The sequence below is a fragment of the Anas acuta genome, chromosome W (assembly GCF_963932015.1).
Source record: "Anas acuta chromosome W, bAnaAcu1.1, whole genome shotgun sequence".
NCBI lineage: Eukaryota > Metazoa > Chordata > Aves > Anseriformes > Anatidae > Anas > Anas acuta.
The window spans coordinates 3,469,318-3,493,372 of NC_089016.1; the positions used below are offsets into that span (position 1 = coordinate 3,469,318).

A 24,055-nucleotide genomic window follows, 5' to 3' on the forward strand; every position below is an offset into this window, starting at 1 on the left:
GTATAAACTATTAAATCGAGTCTTGGTAGCAAGAAATCTGTATACCACAATAAGGCAGGTAACCCAACAATGTGACACCTGCATGCGTCATAATCCCAATACAGGAAATAGGGTGACATTTGGTGTCATTGGTAAAGGGAACTATCCTGGGCAGCATTGGCAAATTGATTTCTCGGAACTACCAAGAAAAGGGGGGTATCGGTACCTATTGGTTTTAACAGATACCTTCTCGGGATGGCCCGAGGTCTTCCCTTGCAGAACTAATAAGGCTAAGGAGGTAATTAAGGCATTATTGAATGAAATAATACCCCGATTCGGGATCCCAGCAACCATTTCCTCAGATAGAGGCTCGCATTTTGGTGCAAAGATTGTTCAGCGAATAAGCCAGGCTTTAGGGATAGATTGGCATCTTCACACTCCTTATAGACCACAGGCAAGTGGACAGGTAGAAAAAATGAACCATTTAATTAAACAACAAATAGCTAAAATCGGACAAGAGGCTAATTTGTCATGGCCTCAATCCCTCCCTTTAGCATTACTCAGAATTAGAGTTAAACCTAGAGTAAAAGAGAATTTGAGCCCCTTTGAAATTTTCTATGGAAGGCCATATCAATTTCTATTTAGTGGGGAGGATCTAACGCAGCTGGGATCAGAATATTTATATACTTATATAACTGAACTTCAAAAACAATTAAATAAAGTACATAAATTTGTGTTAGGGACCAGAGCTAGAGGGTTGGATCAACCAATCCACCCCTTTAAGCCTGGGGACTATGTATATATAAAGACTTTTTCAGGACAACCCCTAGAGGAAAAATGGAATGGACCGTATCAAGTGTTGCTGACAACTCACACTGCTATCAAGATTAAGGAGCAAGCAGCTTGGATCCACGATTCAAGGGTGAAGAAGGCCCTGGCGAGGATATGGACCACCACTCCAATTGGACCAACAAAATTATGGTTTTCCAGATCCTAATGATTGCAGGGGTGTGGTTCTCAGATTCGGGGTGGGCAGTTTGGGATGAGAACTTACACCTGTCCCTGATACAAACAATTTCTCAAGTAATTAATAAGACAAACTGTTGGGTATGCACCCATCTGCCAGAGCATGGGAATAAGGGTGTATCGTTAATCAGGATTCCCTTGCCTGCAAACTTACCTTGGACTAATTTGTGGGAAAACACATCTTGGGGTCGAAAATATGAAGAAGTTTTGGAACTAGAAGTGAGTAGCTTTGTGCTGTTGGAATCTTACTATGTATGTGTACAAAGGTGTAACCCACCTAGGGGTATGGGAAAACAGGATTGTATAAATACGGATACTACTTATGTGGGAAATCAGACATCTTGTAATTGAACAATTGATATTAGTACGACTAGCGGCTGGGCAAATTCAACCAGCTGGCCGGTTCCAGAAGGAAAAGGGTGGTATTGGCTATGCAATGATACAGCCCGTAAGGTCTTGCCCGAGAATTGGAAGGGAACTTGCACTCTTGGAGCAGTAGTCCCCAATTTGACCATACATGATGTAGCGCCTCGAGGTTATTTGAGAAATCATATCCGGAGAATTAGACGAAAAATTAACAATCCATTGATAGAGAGACACACCGCTTTTCATAGTTTTTTTTGATGGTTTATCCCATGGTTAGGAGTGAGTGAATTGGAAAAGGCGATAGTTAATATTTCTGCAATTATAGAGAAGTTAGAAAACAAAACTCTGGATGCTATAAAGGCTCAACAAGAAGAGATATCTAGTTTATCACAGGTAGTATTACAAAATCCGATGGCCCTAGACTTGTTACTGGCCGCTCAAGGGGGAGTCTGTACAGTAATAAATACAAGTTGTTGTATGTATGTAGATCAGAGTGGAAAGATCTCTACCGACCTGGAAGAAATATGGAAGCAGACAAGGGTCCTACATGAGATCAGTAAAGATGATCTTTCATGGAGTTTTAGTGAAATATGGAATAAGTTAACCTCCTGGTTGCCCAATTTCCAATGGTTGAAACAAGTGTTCATTGCTCTAATCACATTAGTAGTGTTAGGAATATTTGTGTGCATGTTGTTTAGATGCCTGCTTTGTTGTGTTACTGTAAATAATGAAAGTATCTGATGCAAAAGAATTTGCATGGGAAAAGAAAAGGGGGGATTGATTAAGGAGGTATTGGGGAGGCATTGGGGAGGCAAGGACAATCCCCAGACATGGACTGTATATCTCGAAACAAGACACTGGAACTCATGATAAGGAAGCGGCAGACGGACAGAGAAACAAACGTAAGGACTATAAATCTCAAAACTGGACATTGGAATTCATTATAAAGATACAACAAACGGAAGAATTGGCAACAACCAGCTCTCGCAATTAAGAAACGTGCCAATTCAGCAGATTCCTGACCAAAGGTTGTTGTCGACGGAAGGAAGACACAAGCACTCAATATGAGTGATCAGTATGCTTCAACTTTACTAGATAGCCCAGTCGATATATATACGGTACAAGATAATTAGCTCATACATGTTACAAAAGCTAAGCTCATGATTGATTATTGCTATATCCTGTTAGTGCAGACAGCTATAACCACAAGTTCTCTTTTTAGAGCTAACTATAGCCCCAAGGACACTGTATTCCTTGCTCCAAGGACACTGTTCTTCTATCCCTTTTTCAGCTGTCAGCTGCAAGCCTTATGTTTTACGGTTAGCCTAATCTTATACTAGCGGTGTGCGGTATTTGGCAAGATCGTCCTCATCTAATTGCTCAATGTTTATGTGACCTCTACCCTCAAGCCATTCCTCTACAATTCCCCCGTTTTTATTTTGGATCAGAAAAACCTTCTCCGATAGCTGTTCAAGCTTTCTGGTTAAGCAACTAAAGATTATTTTCGCGGCAATTATGATTAGTATGATTATTAGCAAGATGCGTAAACCTTCTCTGATCAGTCCCATAAACCAATCTCCGATATTGCCGAATAACCTCCTAAATATATCTTCAAACCAGTCATTCCCTATCGTAACCTTCTGAGTGTGAACCTTTAGCCACTTTAGCTGGTCATGGATTGATTGGTCATGATCCGAAATATTAAAGCAACACATTCCCTCAAAGTCTTCACATCCATGTCCTTGTGCTAATAGCAAAAAATCAGTAGCAGCTCTATTTTGCAGTACGGCATGCCGCAAGCTGTCCATGTCTTGTGACAATTCAGTAATTATTTCTGTTGTAACATTTGATTGCTTAACAGCCCAGCAAGCAAGCTTTCCTAAATTAGTCATAGCGTGAGCAAGTGCTACTCCTGGCGCTAAAGCCGCAGTGAAAATCCTTTTTGCGGGGCCCCACAACTGCACATCATCTTTACAGTCAGACCCTAATGTCGTTAGACTACGCTTGGATCGTTTATAAATCTGCATTGCTCGAGTTAAATTTAACCATTGTTGATCGTGTAGATTAGGAGCGAAAAGTGTTAGTCGGCCTATGTAACAAGGACCCCCCATTGGGTTTGCTGGTACTCCCTGCCATGCCCTGTCCCCGCAAATTAAAAATATTCCCGGGGGTAAGGCCTTAGGTCTTTGAAGACCCACCCGAGCGGTTGGTTTGGCCCCGAACACAGTGACATTGTCGCTGCTGTCATTATATCCACAGTAGGGTCCTTCTGGATCAAACCCATAGGTCTTGCTTGTAATATTGGTCCACTGTCCTCGCTGGCCTCCAGTCCTTAGTATAAAACATGTCTGAGTCCAGTTTTGGCTGCTATTACCAACGGCCCGTTTTAACTGTTCTGTCAGTTCGGATTTTTGCTGCAACGTAAACGGCAATGGTTGTGCTAGCAATATATCATCCATGTAATGGTATATTATCGTCTTATCCCACTCTTTACGTATTGGTTGGAGAGCTGCATCCACATATAACTGACACAGCGTGGGCGAATTTCGCATCCCTTGTGGTAACACAGTCCATTCAAATCGCTGGTCCGGCCCTTCTCGATTTATAGCGGGCAGTGTAAATGCAAATCTCTGCTTGTCGCTCTCGTGGAGTTTAATAGTGAAAAAGCAGTCCTTCAAGTCTATGATTAACAATCGCCATCCTTCAGGAATCATGGCAGGATTAGGTAGTCCTGGTTGCAGTGCGCCCATGTCATACATTTGTTTATTAACTGCACGTAAGTCATGTAGCAGTCTGTACTTTCCAGATTTTTTCTTTATCACAAAAATCGGAGTATTCCATGGGCTGGTAGATAATCGTAAGTGTCCTTGCAGGTACTGCTCCTTTATCAGTTCATGTGCCTGTATCAGACTTTCCCTTTTTAAAGGCCACTGCTCCACCCAAACAGGTTCCTCAGTTTTCCACCTGATTGGGATCGGGAAAGTCCAAGCAATGGCCGCATCTATAAAGGGCAGGCATTCATGTGTTCAGTGGTTAGCACCACTCCCATTTGTGCTAGGATGTCGCGACCTACCAGGGCATGCACTCCATCCGGGAGCGGTAATATAGAGACTGTACATTCCACTGTTTTGTCCCCCGATGTCCATTGCAACGGTGGGGATCGACAAGCAAAAGTCATTCCGCCGACCCCGCTGATAGTTGTACTTGTCTCGACTGTTGGCCAGTGTTGAGGCCAGTTCTCTGTGCTTATGATTGATACGTCAGCCCCAGTATCCAATAGGGCGTTGACTCTTAGGGCTTCCCCGTTGTATTTAAGGGTGACAGGCCTTCGTGGTCTTTGCTGTAGTCCCACCGTTAGCATGGCCATTCCACCTGTGGATCCAAATGCTCCTTTGTTGCGCGGCGCTTCTATTGCAGGTGGAATGCTGGCCGCTAGATGGGGTAGTGGTATTAGCTGTGCTATGCGCGTCTCCTTTGGAATAAATACCGGCGGAAACATAGCCGAAACAATTATTTGTATATCCCCGGTATAATCTTTATTGATTAGTCCTGTTAGCACTTGTATTCCATTTAAAGTGGCAGATGATCTTCCGATAAGCAAGGCACCCACGGGCTCACCGTTAATTTTCACGGGTCCTATCACACCGGAGTTAACTCTTGTTGGTTTAGAGTCCCATAATGTAACATTTACTGCCGTTGCCAAGTCCAGTCCCAGGCTCCCGCTTGTGGCTGGCTGGAGACAAAAGGGTTCGTTGCTCCGATTGGTGCTGCTGTTGTCGCTGCCGTGGTGGGGAAAGCCGCTTTTTGTGTCGTTGCGGGGCGACTCTTCCCGCTGGCTCTCCCGTTTCCCTGTCCTCCTTTGCGGCATGCGGATTCATTATGTGTATTCGAGCGGCATGACGGACACCAAACGTTTGCCGTTTTGCACTGTCGTTTCATGTGTCCCGCAATCCCGCATCTATAGCATCGTAATGCTTGGCGTCCTGATGCATGGAGTCCCATCGGTTTTTGCAAGGGAGCAAGGGCAGCGAAAACTTGTTCCTGATTCTGTTTCAATCCCTTGGAGATACTCTCCCCTACTTGTTTAATAGCCTCAACTAACATAGCTTGTGGTCCTACCGGCACTTGTGCCATTCTCTCAAGTCCCTCTTCTATTGTCCATGTACTCGGCAGTGTAGCCAGTATATTACGCGTAGATGGGTTACAATTTTGCAATGCACATTGTTTAAGAATCGTGCCTTTGAGATAGTCTGGCACCCCTGCCGCTTGTATGGCATTCGCAACCCGATCAATAAACAGCCCAAAAGGCTCCTCCCTACCTTGTTTGATTCCCATGTACAATGGAATTCCCCCTGGATTTTGATTTGATCCAAGGCTCTCCTCGCTAGCCCCATGGATTCTTTAGCTTTATCGGGGCCCAGCAAAGCCTGCGCTTCAAGACGAAAGTAGGGTCCCAGGCCCATAAGCTCTTCTAAGGTTACCCCATGTAGTGGATCCCCTGGTTGTCGTACCACAGCGACAGACTCCTGGCATACCGAGTGCCAGTGTGCATTAAACAATAGCTGCTGATGTTGTGTCAATATTAATTTCATAATGCTACGTATATCTCCTGGCAGCAGTATATTCGTTCCCCAAATATAGTCCAACATCTGTCGTGTAGGTTCTCCCTTTATTCCAAAATCACTCACTGTAGAGCGCAATTGGGTTAATAATTTCCAGTCTAAATTGGTCATATTAACAGTTACATTACCCTGAGCATCAGGGGGAGAATAGACTACAGGGAACGCCTGAGTTAATTGTGCCGCTGTCTCATAATTACCCTCCTGTATGGCTTCTTCTGCTATCTTTGCCCATAGTCCCTCTCTACCTCGTCCTTGCACGTCGTCTACAAATGGATTCATGCTCGTTTTCTTTTCTAAACCCTCTGCTTCAGGGGCTTCTGGCGGAGGTGGAGGTGCACTGGGCACTGACCCACCTTGTGGGGTGATTGTAAACGTTCCCACTGAAGGTGGAAGTGGGTAGTGACTAATTTCCAGTTCTTTCTGACTGTTAGTTCCCCCTAAGCGTTCTGCCGCAGCAGCAGCAACCTTCTGTTCTGCTTTATGTACTGCTAACGCATTTATCACAGCCCTCCATGGCTTCATTAACTTCTTAGCTGCCTTCTGCTCATTAATCACATCCTCAAACAACTTATCCCCAAACCTTCGCCACTCCGCTTGTTCAAACACTGTGTCAGGATTGATAAAGCAACCCTTTGCCACCCCATATGCTAACAATCCAGGTAATTCTTTTGGACAATCTATATCTAACACTTTACGCTTTTCTAAAAAGCATTTAAGTAAATCATAAGCCGCTTGTCTCTCCATTTTACTCACGGTACCGTTGCTCCTTTGCAAAACTTCTGGCAGACCTGTTGCGGCGTTCCAGCGGGACCCACTATGGGTTCGTCCCGGGTGATCCTCTCTTCGTCACCTCCTGTACAGTTCTTTTATAAATCCGAGTACTCCTTAAATTCTTCAATCAGGACCGGCTTTCCCTTTGTTTTCCGTCGACTTATAATTCCGGCTTACTCGTACTGAGTCCCCGTCCGGCAGGGTCCCTGTTCGGGCGCCATTTGTTGTCGACGGAAGGAAGACACAAGCACTCAATATGAGTGATCAGTATGCTTCAACTTTACTAGATAGCCCAGTCGATATATATACGGTACAAGATAATTAGCTCATACATGTTACAAAAGCTAAGCTCATGATTGATTATTGCTATATCCTGTTAGTGCAGACAGCTATAACCACAAGTTCTCTTTTTAGAGCTAACTATAGCCCCAAGGACACTGTATTCCTTGCTCCAAGGACACTGTTCTTCTATCCCTTTTGCAGCTGTCAGCTGCAAGCCTTATGTTTTACGGTTAGCCTAATCTTATACTAGCGGTGTGCGGTATTTGGCAAGATCGTCCTCATCTAATTGCTCAATGTTTATGTGACCTCTACCCTCAAGCCATTCCTCTACAAAAGGTGAAAAGTACACTGTGAGGAAGACTCAGGGTCTTCCTCCCAGAGACCCCTGCCCACGTCCCAAAGACCCCTGCCCACATTCTTGGAAGGCTCTACGCAGGCGCAAGGTGCCAAAAGGCTAATTAGCATGAGAAGCGAGGGAAGGCGGGGATAGGTAATGCATATGTATAGGTGCTTGTAGAATATTGATAGATTGATTGTATAAATTCAAGACTGCTTTCCGCTTTGGGTATGCACGATAGGTGGAGAGATCCCCCGTGCATCCAGCGCTGCAATAAAGAATATACCACTTAAAGGAATTTCGGCTTCGATCTTTGAATCAATACAAAAGACAATGAACAAACATTTATTGTGTATTACAGTTGTGTTTTATTATTCCCTGCTTCTTGTGAACATTTCACAAAATCACAGAATCACAGAATTTCTACGTTAGAAGAGACCTCAAGATCATCGAGTCCAACCTCTAACCTAACACTAACAGTCCCCACTAAACCATATCCCTAAGCTCTACATCTAAACGTCTTTTGAAGACTTCCAGGGATGGTGACTCCACCACCTCCCTGGGCAGCCTGTTCCAATGCCTCACAACCCTTTCAGTAAAGAAGCTCTTCCTAACATCTAACCTAAAACTCCCCTGGCGCAACTTTAGCCCGTTCCCCCTCGTCCTGTCACCAGGCACGTGGGAGAACAGGCCAACCCCCACCTCGCTACAGCCTCCTTTAAGGTATCTGTAGAGAGCGATAAGGTCGCCCCTGAGCCTCCTTTTCTCCAGGCTGAACAAGCCCAGCTCCCTCAGCCACTCCTCGTAGGACTTGTTCTCCAGGCCCCTCACCAACTTCGTCGCCCTTCTCTGGACCCGCTCAAGCACCTCGATATCCTTCTTGTAGCGAGGGGCCCAAAACTGAACACAGTACTCGAGGTGCGGCCTCACCAGAGCCGGGTACAGGGGGACGATCACCTCCCTAGCCCTGCTGGTCACACTGTTTCTGATACAAGCCAGGATGCCGTTGGCCTTCTTGGCCACCTGAGCACACTGCTGGCTCATATTCAGCCGACTGTCCACCATCACTCCCAGGTCCTTCTCTGCCTGGCAGCTCTCCAACCATTCATCTCCCAGCCTGTAGCTCTGCTTGGGGTTATTGCGCCCCAGGTGCAGGACCCGGAACTTGGCCTTGTTGAACTTCATGCAGTTGACCTCAGCCCATCGCTGTAGCCTATCCAGATCCTCCTGCAGAGCCTTCCTACCCTCGAGCAGATCGACACACGCACCTAACTTGGTGTCATCTGCAAACTTACTGAGGGTGCACTCAATGCCCTCGTCCAGATCATTGATGAAGATGTTGAAGAGGACCGGCCCCAGCACCGAGCCCTGGGGAACACCACTAGTGACTGGCCTCCAACTGGACTTGACCCCATTTACCACGACTCTTTGGGCCCGGCTATCCAGCCAGTTTTTAACCCAACGAAGCGTGCGCTAGTCCAAGCCAAGAGCAGCCAGTTTCTTGAGGAGAACGCTGTGGGAGACGGTGTCAAAAGCCTTGCTGAAGTCAAGGTAGACCACATCCACAGCCTTTCCCTCGTCCACCCAAAAAAAAAAAACCACAAAAAACAAGATACTGATTTGAAGGAAAAGAGGCTGGGTAACTAATTTCTCACACACACACACAGAGAGCAGAGCTGCAGGTAGCACGGCCTCTGCGCACTCAGTGCTAGGCCTCGCAGTTTGTAACACACCTGGGCACCTTAAACCCCTTCTCCTCAGGCTAGAGCCTCAAGGTTTTTTAGTATTTGTGAATTCAGTTCGTCTTTATTTGAGAAAGAAACCCTGAAAATGCAAATTTCCCTTGCTTGAGCCTTCAGGAAAGCCCAAGGCCTTGCTGGCCCCAGCGGGCAGCAGGGCAGTGCCTCTGCTACAATACAGGATGGGACACCGTTTATCTCATGCTCCTCATCCCCCTCGTTTGAAATGTTTTGCCTGAGCCAAATGTCCCTGTGCATGCTGTCAGCCTGCCAGAAAGCCCTGTCCCCGAGGCACAGCGGCGAGGCCTTGCCCTACCACCGGCCTGCCCTGCCCGACTGGTGGCAGCAGGGTTAGCGCCATTCCTGTCCTTCATTTTACTGTGATCCTCTTCTTATTTTGAAGGCAGATGTGGCTGAAGTGTACAAATCCCTGAAGCAGTACTGTAGCTAATTTTATGGCTTCTTTAGTGCCATCCAAAACAAAAACAGCAAAACCGAACACCAAACAAGCAACTCCCCCTGATGGAGCAGTCTAAAGAAAGGATGTTAAGCAACACAGCATTAGCCTGTGCTTTTGTCAGTGTTTCCACTGCCAGGTCGTCTTCCTAAAGGAACCAAACTTTGGCATGGAAAAAAAAATAATCTTGAAACGTTTCCAAAGGGCTATGTGATGGGGTGACAATGAGAGTTAAAATGACTAACAGCGCTGCAAATTTTGGCCCCAAATCCCGTAAATGTTGCCAGGCAGCAGCAGCCAAGGTGTGAGCATTTCTCAGGAGGTGCCAACTGCCCATGGGAGCGATAAGGGCACATGCACACACATTACGTGCAAATAATTAATAGATGACTTTTAGATGCTGGGCGCTGCAGCATGAGTAATGGAGGTCAGTAATTTCTTGTCAGCAGCAGCTTTTCTTGAACGAAAGGTTTTAAGACGTGGCTCATACTGTGGTGGGGAAGAAATCTTCCTGCATTAATCACGAACTTGTCTTTTTCACGAATGTATTCTGCTGGAGGTAAGTACACCCTGCCAGACTGTCTAAAGCAACCAGAAACAGCATTTGATTTCCAGAGAAGGTGGAAATCTGAATAGAAAAGGACACAGGTTTTCTGAGGGCCTTCATTTTAGTCCCTCTCCATGAGCACGTGTAAACCCTCAAAGTCTCTTGGAGCAGGACACTGGTGGAGGAAGGCAGTCCCAGCCCATTTCTCCCAGCTGCCATGCCAAGCAGTGCAGAGGCAACGGAGAAAGGCATGAATGAGGGATTAAGCATCTAATTCCTCCCAGTAAAACACCACTGGTTCATATGGCAGGTAGGGCACTGTAACCCCCTCCAGGTCCCCTCTTCCCACCCTGCTGCTGGGACCAACGTGGGGGGAACATGGTGCTGCTACCCCTGGTCTAGAGCCAGGCTGGAGGCACTTGGCCTTCCTCTTCTCTTCTTCCTCTGCACCTCAGGACTGAGCTGCTCGGGCTCCGTTTACTGCGTAGCAGCTCCCTGGAACAAGGCGTTTGAAAACATCTTCTGGCTAGACACATACCTTAGTATATTAGAAGGTATTTTTAGTACCTCTGGCAGAACGGATCAAACTCGGCTTTCAGCTCTACTAATAGAACCCTGTGGACTGTGCTGGCATCGCCTCGTATTCGTACCGAGGTAGCAGCTGAGCAAAGTTTACTAAATAGTTGTGTTTACTTCACATGAGACAAAAAAAAAACAAGTAGAGAAAAACACCAGAGGGGTTCCTGACGTACAGCAGGCTGGGGTTTTTGTGCTAGGAGCGTGGCTCGGGCTGGTAGACGCTCCGTTTGCTGAAGAAACAGCAGCACACAGCAAGGGCAAAACATGCCGAACGTTGCCGCCCGAGTTTGTGATGACTTTGTTTTTGCACGGGGATAAATATAACCACGACCATTTCATACAGCAAAACACTCTGTGATGAGTGCATGAGTACAGTATAAGTGGCCTTACTGATTACAGGAGCTATAAACACGGGCTGGAAACCCTTGTTCCCCTCTGCAAGTCGGAAGCCATGGCAGCAGAGGGAGGTTTTACAGCTAAATCATTAAAAGCCGTGGCAGAGTGGTTTTTCTGGAGGGCTCCGAGTGTGAAGCTGGTGCTCTGCCACCTGACCAGCCATGCCAAGGCGGTGGGAAGCGTGCCACCACAATTACACACTCGGAAGAGGGGAAGGCTGAGCTAACTACCATATTCTTACCGTGTAGGCTGGTTAAAAAAAAAAAAAAAATGTAACATGTAATGATTCCTGCCTTATTGCAATGTTTGGCTTCCAGATATAGCCCTGGATGGGAAGGCAGGTATGACGTTGGAGGGAGCCAAATGAGCATTTCCTGCTTGTAAGTCATGTAATGTCAGGAATCTGGCCTGCTGGAAACACCCTGCTCATCACACCCAGCAATGCCACCTCCCTCGGGCCTGGCGAGCACCGGTCCACAGCTCAGGTCCTTTGCGTGCTGATTTTCGGCGGCACGAACCCGAGCTCTGTGTGCCTCCCGCATGGGAAGCGGCTTAGCTCCCCCAGAAACTCAGGGACTTGCCAGAGGCCTTAGATAAGTAGGCAAGATTTGTTTTAGCCGCCCTCAGCATCCAAGGTATTTCCTACTGTAAGAATAAGGAAACATTGAGGACGCTTCAGCTGCCATATTTGTTTATCTTAGGTCAAACCGGGGAGATTTTCCAGAACCGCTGCTGCAGCTGTGCTTTGAGAGGCTGCCCTTCCAGCGAGTGCTCCTCTGCTGACACCATGATGACAAAAAAGCCTCGCTCAGATCTTCGCCGAGCTCCAGGGGCAAGGGCGCAGGCAGCTGCTGAGCAAAGCTGCGCGGATGCCTCCGGACACTCCCCGGGTATGCCTCATTCACCTTGACCTCGGCTGGGCCAGCACGGGGGAAGCCAGGAGGGAGAAGAAAATCACCGGCGCTTGCTCCCTCCAATTTCTGAGCAGGAAATTACCGCAGGCGGACGTGGAGATGGGTTTCACGTTGAGATTCCCCGAGCCTGCGAATCCTAAGTGCCCTAAGAGGGCAACCCCACAAAAGGTGGAGGCAGGTGCTCAGCTGCTGGGGGCTACGGCAATGACCCGGCGGGGTTTTCACACCTCCTGCCTGCTCCTTGCAGTGTCCTTCAACCCACCACCCGCGTTTGCTGGAAAGGCAAGGGGAAAAGGAGAAAACAACCTCACGGCACCGTAAAACGGGGAAATTCGGCCCAATTCATCCTAACAAGGGAAAAGCAGACCCTAGAGCTGACCGTTTTCACAGCAGATGGTTTCACAGCACACATGAGGTCCTGGCTGGATGACGCCGAGCGGGCGAGCAGGGAAGGGCCCCACAGGCCAAAATGTTCCGACCCGGGCTCTGATCCTGGAATCTGATTCATACGAGTGCAGCCCGGTGCCTCCCAGCTGCTCTACTTAATGGTGCAGATCGGATTGCAGCCTCCCGGGTGCCTAAATTTAGCCCCCAAAATCCATATATCGATTAGTTTGACATCCTCAAGTGCCACGCACCCATTTCAGTAGGAATTACAAACGCTGGTTCGATCCAAAGGCTTGGTTTGAAGGCCTTGGCACGCTCCTCGATGCCCTCAGGGGCTCAGGCTGACAAGGGCAACACGAAACCCGGTGCCCCAACCCTGTGAGACACAGATCACCTCTGCGCCGCTGTGGGATGATTTGGTTTGAGCTGTAACAGCTCCTGGCACACCGTGCCAGCAGGGAGCTGGCCGCACGCTTGCTGTGTGCTGACTGCTCTCTCTGCTGGCCAACTGAAAAATTTTATTTCCACGAGACGGGCCTGCAGAAATGCACCAACCGAGAAAATGCGTGTCAGAAAAATAGAGCTTTTTTTTTTTCCCCTAAAGTCCCAAACAGGCACGTAAAAGAGGTTGAATTGAATAAATGATATTCTTAACAAAAAGGAAGCAGCAGAGGAGAAAGAGGCAGGACAGACATGGGTCTTCTGTCCCATCCCAGCTCACTGCATCCATAGTTTGGTGGAAGTGAGAGGACCGACCCGTGGGACAGGGTGACCCCAGCGTGGATGTCAGGCTGTCAGGGCCTTGCCCTAACATTTTCAGTAGCAAACGTTGTAGTGTTGGGTTACTGGAGAATTTCCAGTGACCACCAGCACAGAGAAGCCAGGAGAGAGTGGGACTGTGAGGAACTTTTTTCTGTTTGTTCAATGCCTAATTCAGGGGTGACCGAGTCCAAAAAGCCACCACACGGGGACTCTCAGCACATAAATACTGTAATAGGAATGGACTACAGAAAGTCAGGACTTCTCTGTGGGAAAGGACAAGCTAAAGAGTGAGTAAAGAGAAAAAGGAACGTTTCTTCATGCTGATTTTTAACTTCTACATTCTGAATAATGGTTGTCTCTGTTCTCCTTAACAGCCTTGATCCTGAAATTAGACCAAACGTGGCAAATTCTCCTATCTGAGCCTCACTAAAGGGAGCGTGCCATGGATTTCAGCCACCAGGAACCAGCTCAGGATGGTAGCTCAGTAGTTTAATCAAGGAGCAAACTCATGTCTGGAGGGATGACAACCTGATGTTCTACAGCTCAATGGCTCTGCTGAGTGACGCCCAGGTGCTGGGTTTATGTGGCGAGGTTTTGGTAGTGGGGGGAGCTGCAAGGGTGGCCTCTGTTTACAACAGAGCAACACGTTTATGGTGGGATGTCAACCTCTGATCTGATTTATTAAAAAAAAAGAAGTTGACTCTTTTGTAATAAAAATAAAAGACTTTATTCAGTTCAGTGTACCCTGGGTACTGTATTTGCCCAAACGCTTATTCCATATAAAGAAATGTAAACCATTCATAAATACAATGTAAGAGCAGCAAAACAAATCAAACCACCTGCAACCTGCAGCAGAAAGAGCTTCTTTACTTCACTGTGCTTTCACGGAGCAGCTGAGATGAGTCTGTCTGCCAAACTGGTGCACAAAGTCCGATAAGGGCAGCACTGAGCCCCAGCTGTACTGGGTCTGGCTGGAATGTTAACTTTCCCGGCAGCAGCCCATACAGTGCTGAGCTCTGCACTTGTAGCTGGAACAGCAGTGTTATCACACCAGTGTTGTGTCTACTGCTGAGCAGCAGTGGCACAGCATTGGGCCTTTCTCTAACCCTCCTAGGGGATGGGCAAAAAGCGAGGAGAGAAACATCACTAGGGCAGCTGACCTAAACCAATCAAAGGGATATTCCATACCATGTGATGTCACACTCAGCAATAAAAGGTGGAAACAGGAAGAAGAGGGGAGGGGTGGGCTCTCGTTTGGAAGACGTCGGTCCTCCTCTCGAACACCGGCTGCGTGTGTTGAGGCCTTGCTTCAAGGACGTGGTCAATCATCGCTCATTTGTGGGAAGTAGAGAGTAATTTCTTTCCTCTGCACTTCCATATAGCCTTCATTTATTTTGTTTGTTTGTTTTCCTCCCTTCTTTTTATTTTCCTTTTTTCCCCTCCCTTTCCCCTTTCCCTTTTTATTTCCCCTTAAATTGTTTAATTCATGGTAGTTTTTATTTAATTATTATAATTGTTTCCCTTTAATTAAATTATCCTTATCTCAGCCCGTGAGTTGTTCTTTGCTTTACTTCTCCCCCTCCTCATCTAAAGGAGGGGGAGTGAGAGAGCGGTTGTGGGGTTTAGCTGCCCAGTACGATAAAACCACCACACCAGCCCACTTTGGGATTCATACTGATGAAATCATCCAAGTTCATCTTGGAGTCTAAAACAAGAGCAGAGAAGTGAAATGTCAGAGTTCCCGATTCAGCTTCTACGCAGCACATACAGCTACCATGAAAATCCCAAGAAAAACCGTTTGAAAGTATAACTCAGAGCAGCTCACAGCACGCTTGCTGAGCAGCAGTCCAACAGCTCTGCAGACCATACAGAGCCACCAGAACCAAATTCCATAGAAATGGAATTTGCTCCAGCTGCAAAAAGCCTGTGTAATTAGGCTCACCATTACAGATAGTGTAAGCGAGGAAGGGAAGACAACGTTTGGGAATCCCATACCCAGCAGTCCCAGCCAACACGCAGCCCCTGCAGCCCTCTTGTTTGCACCATATCTACACCGCAGCACAGCTTTGGGATTTTCTGAGCCCCAGCTCTCAGCACCTGCAAGGTCTGGCCCCTAACTTGACCTTTTCCTTGTCAGCCCCTTTGGGTACTGAACATCAAAAACTCTCTCAACCACAGTCCCACTGCTGCCACAAGTGCCAGCACTAGGCCACTTTCTACTCGACTACGTGGGGATTTAAAATAGCACAAGCCCAGCAATTTCCTGTTGGAACTCCAGAACAACCAGCAGAGGATAACAGTTCCAGCATGCAGGTAGCCTGGTAAGCTTGTTTTCCAGTCCTCAGCTTGTCTTTTCCTCTCAGATGCTTTTATTTTACAATTAATGTGATTACTCATGTAGTTTAAGATCTGAAAGATAAACAAGTCCCTGCTTTATGTGCACTGAGCATAGCAGAAGAATAATTTAATTAAAATGTTCTGCGAATGGTGAAGAAGCCCAAGGGGGATTGTTCCAGCAGAGTCACAACCAAAGCAGCTGCTGTTAGCAACTTGGGAGCTGCTGTCACACTGTCTGTAGGAAGGGAAACAGTCTCTGACAGTCAGGAGGGTGGTGGCAGGGCATAACACAGTGCATCAGGAGTTTAATGAGAGCAAAACCTGTTGTAACAGGCAAGCAAGAAGAAGAAACAAGCTTCACCGTCCCGCGAAGAGCAGATGGTCTAAAGACCAGTCAGTAGGTGGCACTAAAGCAGTATGAGAGCCATGTAGTGCTCTCCCATCTCCTTTGGTTCAGGAGACAGAAGTCCCCCTTTGTCATCCTTGTTATTCACGTGTCACATCTAAAGGCTGTGCACTTATGTGAGACCTTACAGCTTTAGCCAACAGCTCCGCAAAAACAGACCACCACAAAAGCCTTTTTCTGAAGCAGATAAAAAGTGGCAAAAAATAATAATGAAAAATCTGCTGTTTATTTTTAAGATTTACAACACGCTCACAGTCCTCCTCTGATGCTGTAGGTGTTACACTAGTCTGCATTTGGGCACGCACAGAGCTAAGGCTTCCTCTTTGCCCAAACTCACTTTGTTTACAGTCCGTGAGACCCACCTGGTGCATTCCGAGATCCGTGCACGTTTTCATTTCTTTTTTGATCAAGTCTGACACTTTTGCCCTGAGCAGGGACAAAACAAAAACGCCATCTGATAGTGCACAGCCTAACAGCCACGATACCTGTGGCATCTGCCAACAGGAGTTTTTGGAGTAATTCCAACCTCCAAAGGGGGTGTTGCTGTAACAATATGTGGATGATCTTCTATTGTTAGGACAGGAGAAAACAGCTGTGAAGGAAGGCACTAACAAGCTATTTGAATTTCTGGGAAAACAGGGCTTGAAAGGATTGGAAAATAAATTAAAATTCATAGAAAAAGAGAAGTCAAATATTTAGGGCATCTAGTGGCTGAGGGGGAATGAAGAATAAATCCAGAGAGGATTCAGTGAGGAAACAGGGGACGTGATCAGGCATCAGGTAATAGGGAATAAAAGGTTATGGTTTGTTTACTGAAATGCGCTCCTGATTGACAGGCCGCGTGCCATTGCACTCGCAAATAAAATAACTTCACAGAAGATCCTGTCTGAAGAAAATTATTTGAGGTGTTTCTCACAACAGTTTTATTTTCAAATGGGAATCAGGTTATAGCACGCATGAGCTGCTTAGATCTGTATCAGTCCTTCTTTCCTTCCGCTAGGATCCTGCCATTACCTTGTGGAGAAGGTACAGAAGGGAACTGCAGCCACCTGCCTGCCCTGTCTAGCAGCTGCCCCTTTACAGAAACGCATCACACACGGCACCCACACAGTTCCTCAGCTGCCCTACCTGCATTCTTCAGAAATAAACCCCCAGAATTCATGGCTTCTAGGGATTTCAGTAGTAATAAAAAGAACAAAAAGCCTTTACACATCCATTCTGCCTGTGCGCTGCCAAACACCTGGGGAGAACTGAAAATCAAAGTGAGGCTTTTCAGCGTTAGGAGCTGGTGCTACCAGTTGTATCGAAGCAGTAAGACCTGAGTAACTGCAGGGTGCAAGCTGGATTTTACACAGGCTTGCAGCAAGGAGGGCTGATCTCATCGGGACTTAAACCATGCAGAATCAAACCTCATTCATTTGTAGGAGGAAGACTTAAAAGAAAACCCCAGGCTGGGCTAGCCAGCTCCAGAATGGCGAATCCACACCTCAAAACAGATCTTGTTTAGTTTTATTTAAAAAAGCAGGATGAGCACCCGCAGCAGAGGAACAGAGGCCAGAGCACTGCCAACACAAGACTTATTCCAACACAAGAATTATTCCTTTTGAGTTAGTATTAGGAAAAAAAAATGCTTCACTGGTTCCTGATAGTTTATTGGTTGAATTCCAACAGGAATTTCACAGTCCTTTAACACTTCCTGGTAAACTTCATAAAAAGGCATCACTGGTCCCAGTGCCTTATCCCAGCACCACAGTGGGTATTTACATTACCCTATTTGGCCTACATTTGACTTAAATGCTACAGAATTTCCTTGCCCAAAGTGCTCTATTTGGGCTCAGCAGCTGCTCTGCCCTGAAGAGGCAATATTTCAGTATCAAGAACAAAACCTCCCATCTTTTTAAGTTTACTAAAAGCTTTAAAACCCCACTGGATAAGAGAAGCAGGGTGTGTTGAGTGTAACTAACATCCTTTAAGACGCAGCAGCACCAGAGCGCTGATTTTCTTTAAATACCCTAAGTTCACAAGCTCATTTCTTTTTAACAGTACAATGCTCATATACATTAAAAAAAATATGTATTTATGCTATTTTTTTCAGTCTTCAAGCATTTGTTTAGCATCAAAGACAGACCAAATAGATGTAATATGAGTCCTTGTAACTGATAAGCTTTTGTAGTCATCTTCTCAAGAGCTTATGACTCTGGCTTCTCTAAATGACAGCAATATAACCTCAAGGAGTAATGTAATGCTCTGATCTCACAAATAAATTGGCACTAAAGCCATATACGTGATCAATTCCGCCAGCTGTTAAATTACAGTCACCTCTAACACCAGCAGCGAGCAATTTAATCTTCCACAAACACAAATTAGCATGGAAAAGAGAGTACTCTAAGTGGGGAGGAAGCAATTATCCATAAAGGCATTTGGCGTGGATGAACATCAATGTCCCAGGCTGTTTTACACTAACCAAAGGTCAGCCACCCGGCTTCCTATCAAGGTTGAAATCAGGTGCTTTATGCCTGATAAGACTGTGCATACATTGAAGCACACACCATTACGAGGTGCCTCAGGTGAGGAAAGGAAAAACAAAACCAAAGCCTGAGAAACTTGCACTGAGCGAAAGGCAGTGTGAACGAGATGTCCTAGACCTGACAGAGTCTCCTCCTGTTCTGACCCCAATCCCAGAGCTACCCAGCCAGCGATCCTCCACCTTGGGTGGGCGCAGGGTAAGCAGTCACTGTCCCCTGCAACACCTAGGTGACTGCCCAGACAAGAGCACATCACCACAGGTGCACTCAGAGCCTTCCAGGTGGCTGGCAACAGGACAAGAAGCAAAGCACTCGAGTGGGAACACAGGAAACTCTGGTTGCATACTGGAATTGTATTGAATTCATGCCTGGGATCAAATATTGGAACACTGTGCCCAGAGAGGTGGTGCAATGGCTGTCCCTGGAGTTGTTCCAGGCTAGACCAGACAGAGTCTTAAAGCCCCTCAGTCTAATTGCACCGGCTTTGAGCAGGGTCTGGACTGGATGACCTGGGGATGCTCCTCCCAGCCTGGCAAGGTACAGGCTAAGGAATGAAGTACGGCAGCAATCAAAGTCTCTGCATCTTTAGCTACCTACCAACATCCCAAGGATGACCTGGAGGCTGGCTGAGACAGGTGTTTCATAGCCTGGAATTTCTAAAAATGCTTCACAAGGCTGTACCTGTGCTCCCGCCCCCACTCATAACTCATTTATACCCAAGTGAAACGCCAAACTTTCTTAGAAAGCAACACAAAAACTGTGAATTAACTTGCCTGTAGCTTAAAACCACAATAAACTTGGCTCTAGACACAAGACATGTTCCTTTGACCCCACCTTCTCTAACAGAAATATATGGTAGCATTGTATTATTAAAAAAGCAGCAAAACCAAACGTGCACAGCATCAACAAACTCCACCAAAACAAAACTTCACCACACTTCTCTCCATCTGGGAAGAAAAGGAGAGAATAAGCACATGGCAAACATTAGCCAGCTTGGCAAACACGTGGTTCGAGTAAGCTGAAATGCCGTGTGATAAAAAAAAGTGGGGTAATCACCGTGTTAAAAATTCCCTTTCCAACCCTAGGCAGGTTGCTTGGCCTCTGTTTCAGCTCCCCACTGCAACATTTCATACCTCTTACTCTCTGCTCCGTTTCTGAAGACCAGCAGTTCGTGTTTGATAACAGCAGTGGCAGCTGCCAGGAAGCACACTACACTTTACATGTTCGGAAAAGGCAAGCACTGCAGAGCCCCATTTTGTCCCCACACACTGTGCTGGCTGGATACGCTTCCAAAGCACATGTCCAAAAGCACATTTTTTTATTGCACCCACCTCTGACTGAATCATTCAACTCTGTTAAAAGGAAAAAGGAGTCCTGCCAGCTCACCTGCTGTTTCAATGCAGGGGTACGAGGGAGGAGGTTTCTGCCATTTCCCACCTGCATCTTTCATGTGAGATCTGTCCGAAGCAAACGTCTCCAGGTACAGATCTGCTCGTATCATTCGGATTTTCCTAAACAACAATGCACAATTGTATCAAGAGATATATGTACATAACGCTGCATTAGCCGCTCTGGAGAAGAGCCCTTTCTTCCTCCCAGGGAGCCTTAGCTTAGTTAAATACTCCACTCAGAAACACTGGGCTAAGCTGCTGGGCTGTTAAGAATAAACATCAGCAAGGAAAGGCTTTTGATGATTAAACAACAGCAATTAAAGAGCTTTAGAAAAATAATGCAGTGCATTTAGTTTCTTGGAGTATAACAGAAGACTTCTATCAGTATATATCCACAGAGACAACTTCAACTTGGACTTCATGAAATAAAATTCATGCTCTTCATCTTTTTTTTTTGTCCTCACCTGTGAAATTCAGGATGAAGGCTGTCATCCAGCCTGAAGGCCTCCGTGCTGTACACGTCAAAAGGACAGGGGAATGGCAGCACTGTGTCAAGATCATAAATGAAGTTCTGCTCCCCACCGGAAACATGAAGTAGGATAACGTGGTAGTCCTGGGAAGAACGGTAATTGTCAGGAGTTAAACAGTTGTTAACCAGAAACCGGCACAGGGAGTAGAAAAAAAGCCTCCTGGAAGCTGAGGCTACAGCTTCTCTTCTTTAGAGACTGCTTTCTGATGCTCGGGTATCACGCCTGTGATGTTCCAGCACCAGGAGAGAGGTTTCCTAATGCCTGCCTCAGCCCTCGTGCCTTTTGGTAAGCCTTGCTATTCTCCCCATTACTTGTAGCCTTCTTTGGTATCAGCCTGGGCAGCTAACCTGAAGAGTACGCTAGTCCTCATACCACATCTTTGATTCCTTAACATGTAGGAAACACGGGTATGGCAGGGGGCTGGAGAAACTCCAGTTACTATTTTCAGTGTTAGTTACTTACATTCATTGCAGTTTTCCAAAAAGTAAATTGAAGATACTTGTTGTTAACTCCTATTCCTTCTCAGATCATCCCGATAACACTTGGACCTCTTTTTAAGCCAAGCCTTTTGTACAATATAAACACACTGATAATTTTCCAGAAAATGATTCTGTAAGGACAGAATTTCAGAAATTCACAGATTTTTTTTTTAAAAAACAGAATTTCTGAAACAAATTGCCACGCAAAATTGATTTTTTTCCCTCCCATACAGTATAACCATAACTACACATCTTTAAAAGGAATTCTGTAGTGGCAACTACTGAACTACATTACATTAAATGACACGCCAAAAACTCTGGAAGAGCTTACATACAAGCTGGCACCTGAAGACATGTATTGCTCACGTTTTTCCATCCCATGTCAGACCTATATGGATATTTTCACCCGTCAGCTTGTTACAAGACATCTATTTAACATCCTACAAAGCTGGCGGGCCCCAACAAAACCAGACAGTAATTTTCACAGAACTGTTGTGCACTCTTACCGATGCTAACTAAGCTTTGTCACCTGGTGGTTTTATGGGCCATCTCACTGCTATTTCCCTGTGAACAATAAAAGGGTTGCATTTAGGCTGCTGTAGAAGAATAATAAATACTAATACAGAACTACAGGACGGCTGAGGTCGGAAGGGACCTCTGGCACATACAGAGTGCTTCCTGATGCTCAGGGGGGACATAAACCTAAATTCATTCCAGCAGAGGTATCTAACACTACCCACATCTGATCCTGCAGACCTCAGCTGCAGAGGCACGCACTTAAATACTGACAAAGAAAGAACAGAGGGCCTTACCCAGACAACAGGCTCATCTCCATGCCCTGACTTCTGTTTCCAGAGCGGGACCTGAAAGTTAAGCAATTTGGCATAAACCACTCCTGACTTACAGAGATTAGTTTCGGCTTGGGTAAGTTCTTTGCTAAACTCTGCATTTCATCAGCTTGTGTCAGTGCTGCTGTCAGAAAGCTTGCTCCAGTTTTTATCTTTCAGAAACATTAAACTGGACGCTATTCTGGACCATATAATGTAATATTCCCCCTAACTTGATGGATGACAGGGAAAAATCATCCCACAGCCCTTAGGGGCACCGTGATTCCTTCTTCCCACAATCCAAGCGTGTCAGGTAAGGACATTCATAGAAACATTCAGGTTGGAAGAGACCTTTAAGATCATCTAGCCCAACCTTTAACCTTTAATTAAGATTGATCTGTTGTTTTAGGGCAACTTCTTTTAAGCTTGGAAAGAATGCCATGAACCTTTTGTTCCCCTGAGGGTATCCTTATCCTTGGGGCTTCCAGAGGAGAGAGCAGGGCTCTCTTCTGGTGCAGCAGGTCGAGCTGTTTCCTTTTACTGTTTCTCAGGTTCTGGTGTTGCCTTGATGTCTTGAGCAAATACTGCGTGGGGTCTGGAGGCCAGAAACAAATGAAATTCTTCATGCTCCCAGGTGCTGCTGCCTGCGTGCCTCTCAGCTGCTGCAGGGGGGCCTGGGGCCAAGACTCACCTACCCCAGGCTGTACTTAAAAGGCCTGGGGTAGTTAAAGCGCCTCCCACCTCCCCCCGCCTGTGGTTTACCACCCCCACGGAGCGCACAACTCACCCACTCACCATCCTCCTCTCGTTGGAGATGAAAACCGCGTAGAACTCCTCCACAGGGCGCTCCCCCCGACTCCTGATGTAGTCGCACAGCTTCCACACGTTTTCCTCACTGCAAAACACAACCGTCGACGGCACCGTTTTCTTTTCAATCCCCTTTTCACCTTCACTTCCAGCAACCCAAACCGGGCCGGGAAGGTTTCCCTGCGGGGTTTTTAGCTCCGTTTTCAACTCCCCCCCTCAGCGTGCCGCCAGCCTCCAGTCAGGCGCCGGCCGCCATTTTCAGGCGCCTCCCTTACCAGTAGCAGCCGGTGTAGGCGCAGGCGGCTCGGGGAGGCACCGCCGGCCGGTACCGGTCCTCATCCAGCTCCGCCATGCTCCGGGGGCAGACTTCCCGTGCTGGGGAACGGGGCCGGGCTCCTGACGGAGCCGCCTGAGGGCGGGCGCGGAGCCCGTGAGGAGGCGGCGCCCGCCTGAGGGGGCGGCACGCGCCGCTTCCCGCCCGCCAAAAGGCTCAAACGGTGCTGCGCCTCCCGCCTGTAACCCTCCGCCGGCAAATATTTAAAAAATACTTCCAAAAAAAAAAAAAAAAATTAAAAGAGCGGGCGAGGGCCGGCCCTCAGTGAGGGCCGGAAGAGGGAGCCGCGCCGAGGAGGGAAGAAAGGGGGGAGGAGGGGGATGGAGGGCTCCGTGTGAGGCGGAGGGATCCGCAGCGGGCCGCGGGGCCGCCTCAGTGGGCGCCGCGCCTCCGGGAGGCCCTGCGGCGCCGCCATGGTGGTGCTGAGGCGCAGCGCCGGCAGCCGCCGGCGGTCCCTGGCTGCCATGGACTCGAGCTCCGAGTTCCTCTCGCTGCAGCCCGGCGGCAGGAGGACGAGCAGGCAGAGAGCAGCCCCGGCCGTGAGTTCCCGCGGGGTTCCCTCCGAGCGAGCCCGGGCGGGGAGCTTTGGGGGGGGGTTCGTTCACCAGCCCCCCACCCCCTCAGGCGGCCCCGCGGGCAGGTGCACGCGGGGGGTGCTGAGGGGGCTCGGAGAGCAAGGCTAAAAATCAGAGTTAATTAGTGCTGAAGTAAAAAAACCGTTAGTTAGGGGGTGTAATGTGGTTACGACTTCCCTTAAGGGGTTGATGGTGTTAGGGAAAGCCCGAATTTGCTCTTAGGGACGATTCGTGTGTCTGGTATTTCATCCACACCATTTCCAGCTCCGTCTTGCTGCTCCCATCCCCGCTCAGCATCACCTGAAGGAATTGGCTGCTGTACACACAGCTAGCTAGAGCTCAAGCTCTGCTCTTCCCAAAGGCAGAGCAGAACCACCTCAAAGCACCTCCCAGCTCTCAGGGCGAGCCCCGCCTCCGAGCGATGCTTTCAGCTCTCCGTGCCGCCGAGCTCAGCGTTCTCGGCTCTTTGGGTTCAGGCTGGGGTTTTGTTTTGCTCTTTCTCTTCCCCCTTCTCATTTCAAGTCTACTGAACTAAGCAGGAAGCAGCCCTTGGGGTGTCGTCTCTTTGCAAGCAGGCGCTGGAGGCTGCTTCAGTATCTCCACTTTGCCGTTGCAGTGTGCATGAGAAGCGGTTGTCAAAGCCTGCAAGGACTTGAGCTGCCCGTGGCACGTGAGGGAAG

The 24,055-nt window shown here is 47.5% G+C and overlaps 1 protein-coding gene, 1 long non-coding RNA gene and 1 pseudogene across 14 annotated transcripts in view; 2 read left to right on the plus strand and 1 right to left on the minus strand.

The window, feature by feature from the left end:
- Positions 1-22,955, minus strand: part of LOC137847126 (protein N-terminal glutamine amidohydrolase-like) — a 49,199-nt gene extending 26,244 nt beyond the window's left edge. For 2 of the 13 annotated variants that reach the window (XM_068665408.1, XM_068665411.1), the window contains exons 1-5: positions 22,742-22,955; positions 22,455-22,554; positions 21,645-21,695; positions 20,288-20,436; positions 19,819-19,943 (exon numbers count right to left, since the gene is read on the minus strand). In XM_068665408.1, the coding sequence (XP_068521509.1) occupies positions 19,819-19,943; positions 20,288-20,436; positions 21,645-21,695; positions 22,455-22,554; positions 22,742-22,818 (502 nt within the window). In that variant the 5' untranslated portion in view covers positions 22,819-22,955. Of the gene's footprint in view, positions 1-13,867; positions 14,870-19,818; positions 19,944-20,287; positions 20,964-21,338; positions 21,696-22,105; positions 22,255-22,446; positions 22,561-22,741 lie in introns of those variants that run through there. The other 11 variants (XM_068665415.1, XM_068665420.1, XM_068665417.1 and 8 more) reach the window with 11 other exon arrangements.
- On the plus strand, positions 12,225-13,907 carry LOC137847139 (uncharacterized). Its single transcript, XR_011090805.1, has 2 exons — positions 12,225-13,451; positions 13,539-13,907. It is a non-coding gene; the product is annotated as an uncharacterized lncRNA (long non-coding RNA).
- A 2-nt stretch (positions 22,956-22,957) lies between the features above and the next one.
- The window catches only part of LOC137847506 (ATPase family AAA domain-containing protein 2-like), a 35,395-nt pseudogene continuing 34,297 nt past the window's right edge, over positions 22,958-24,055 (plus strand).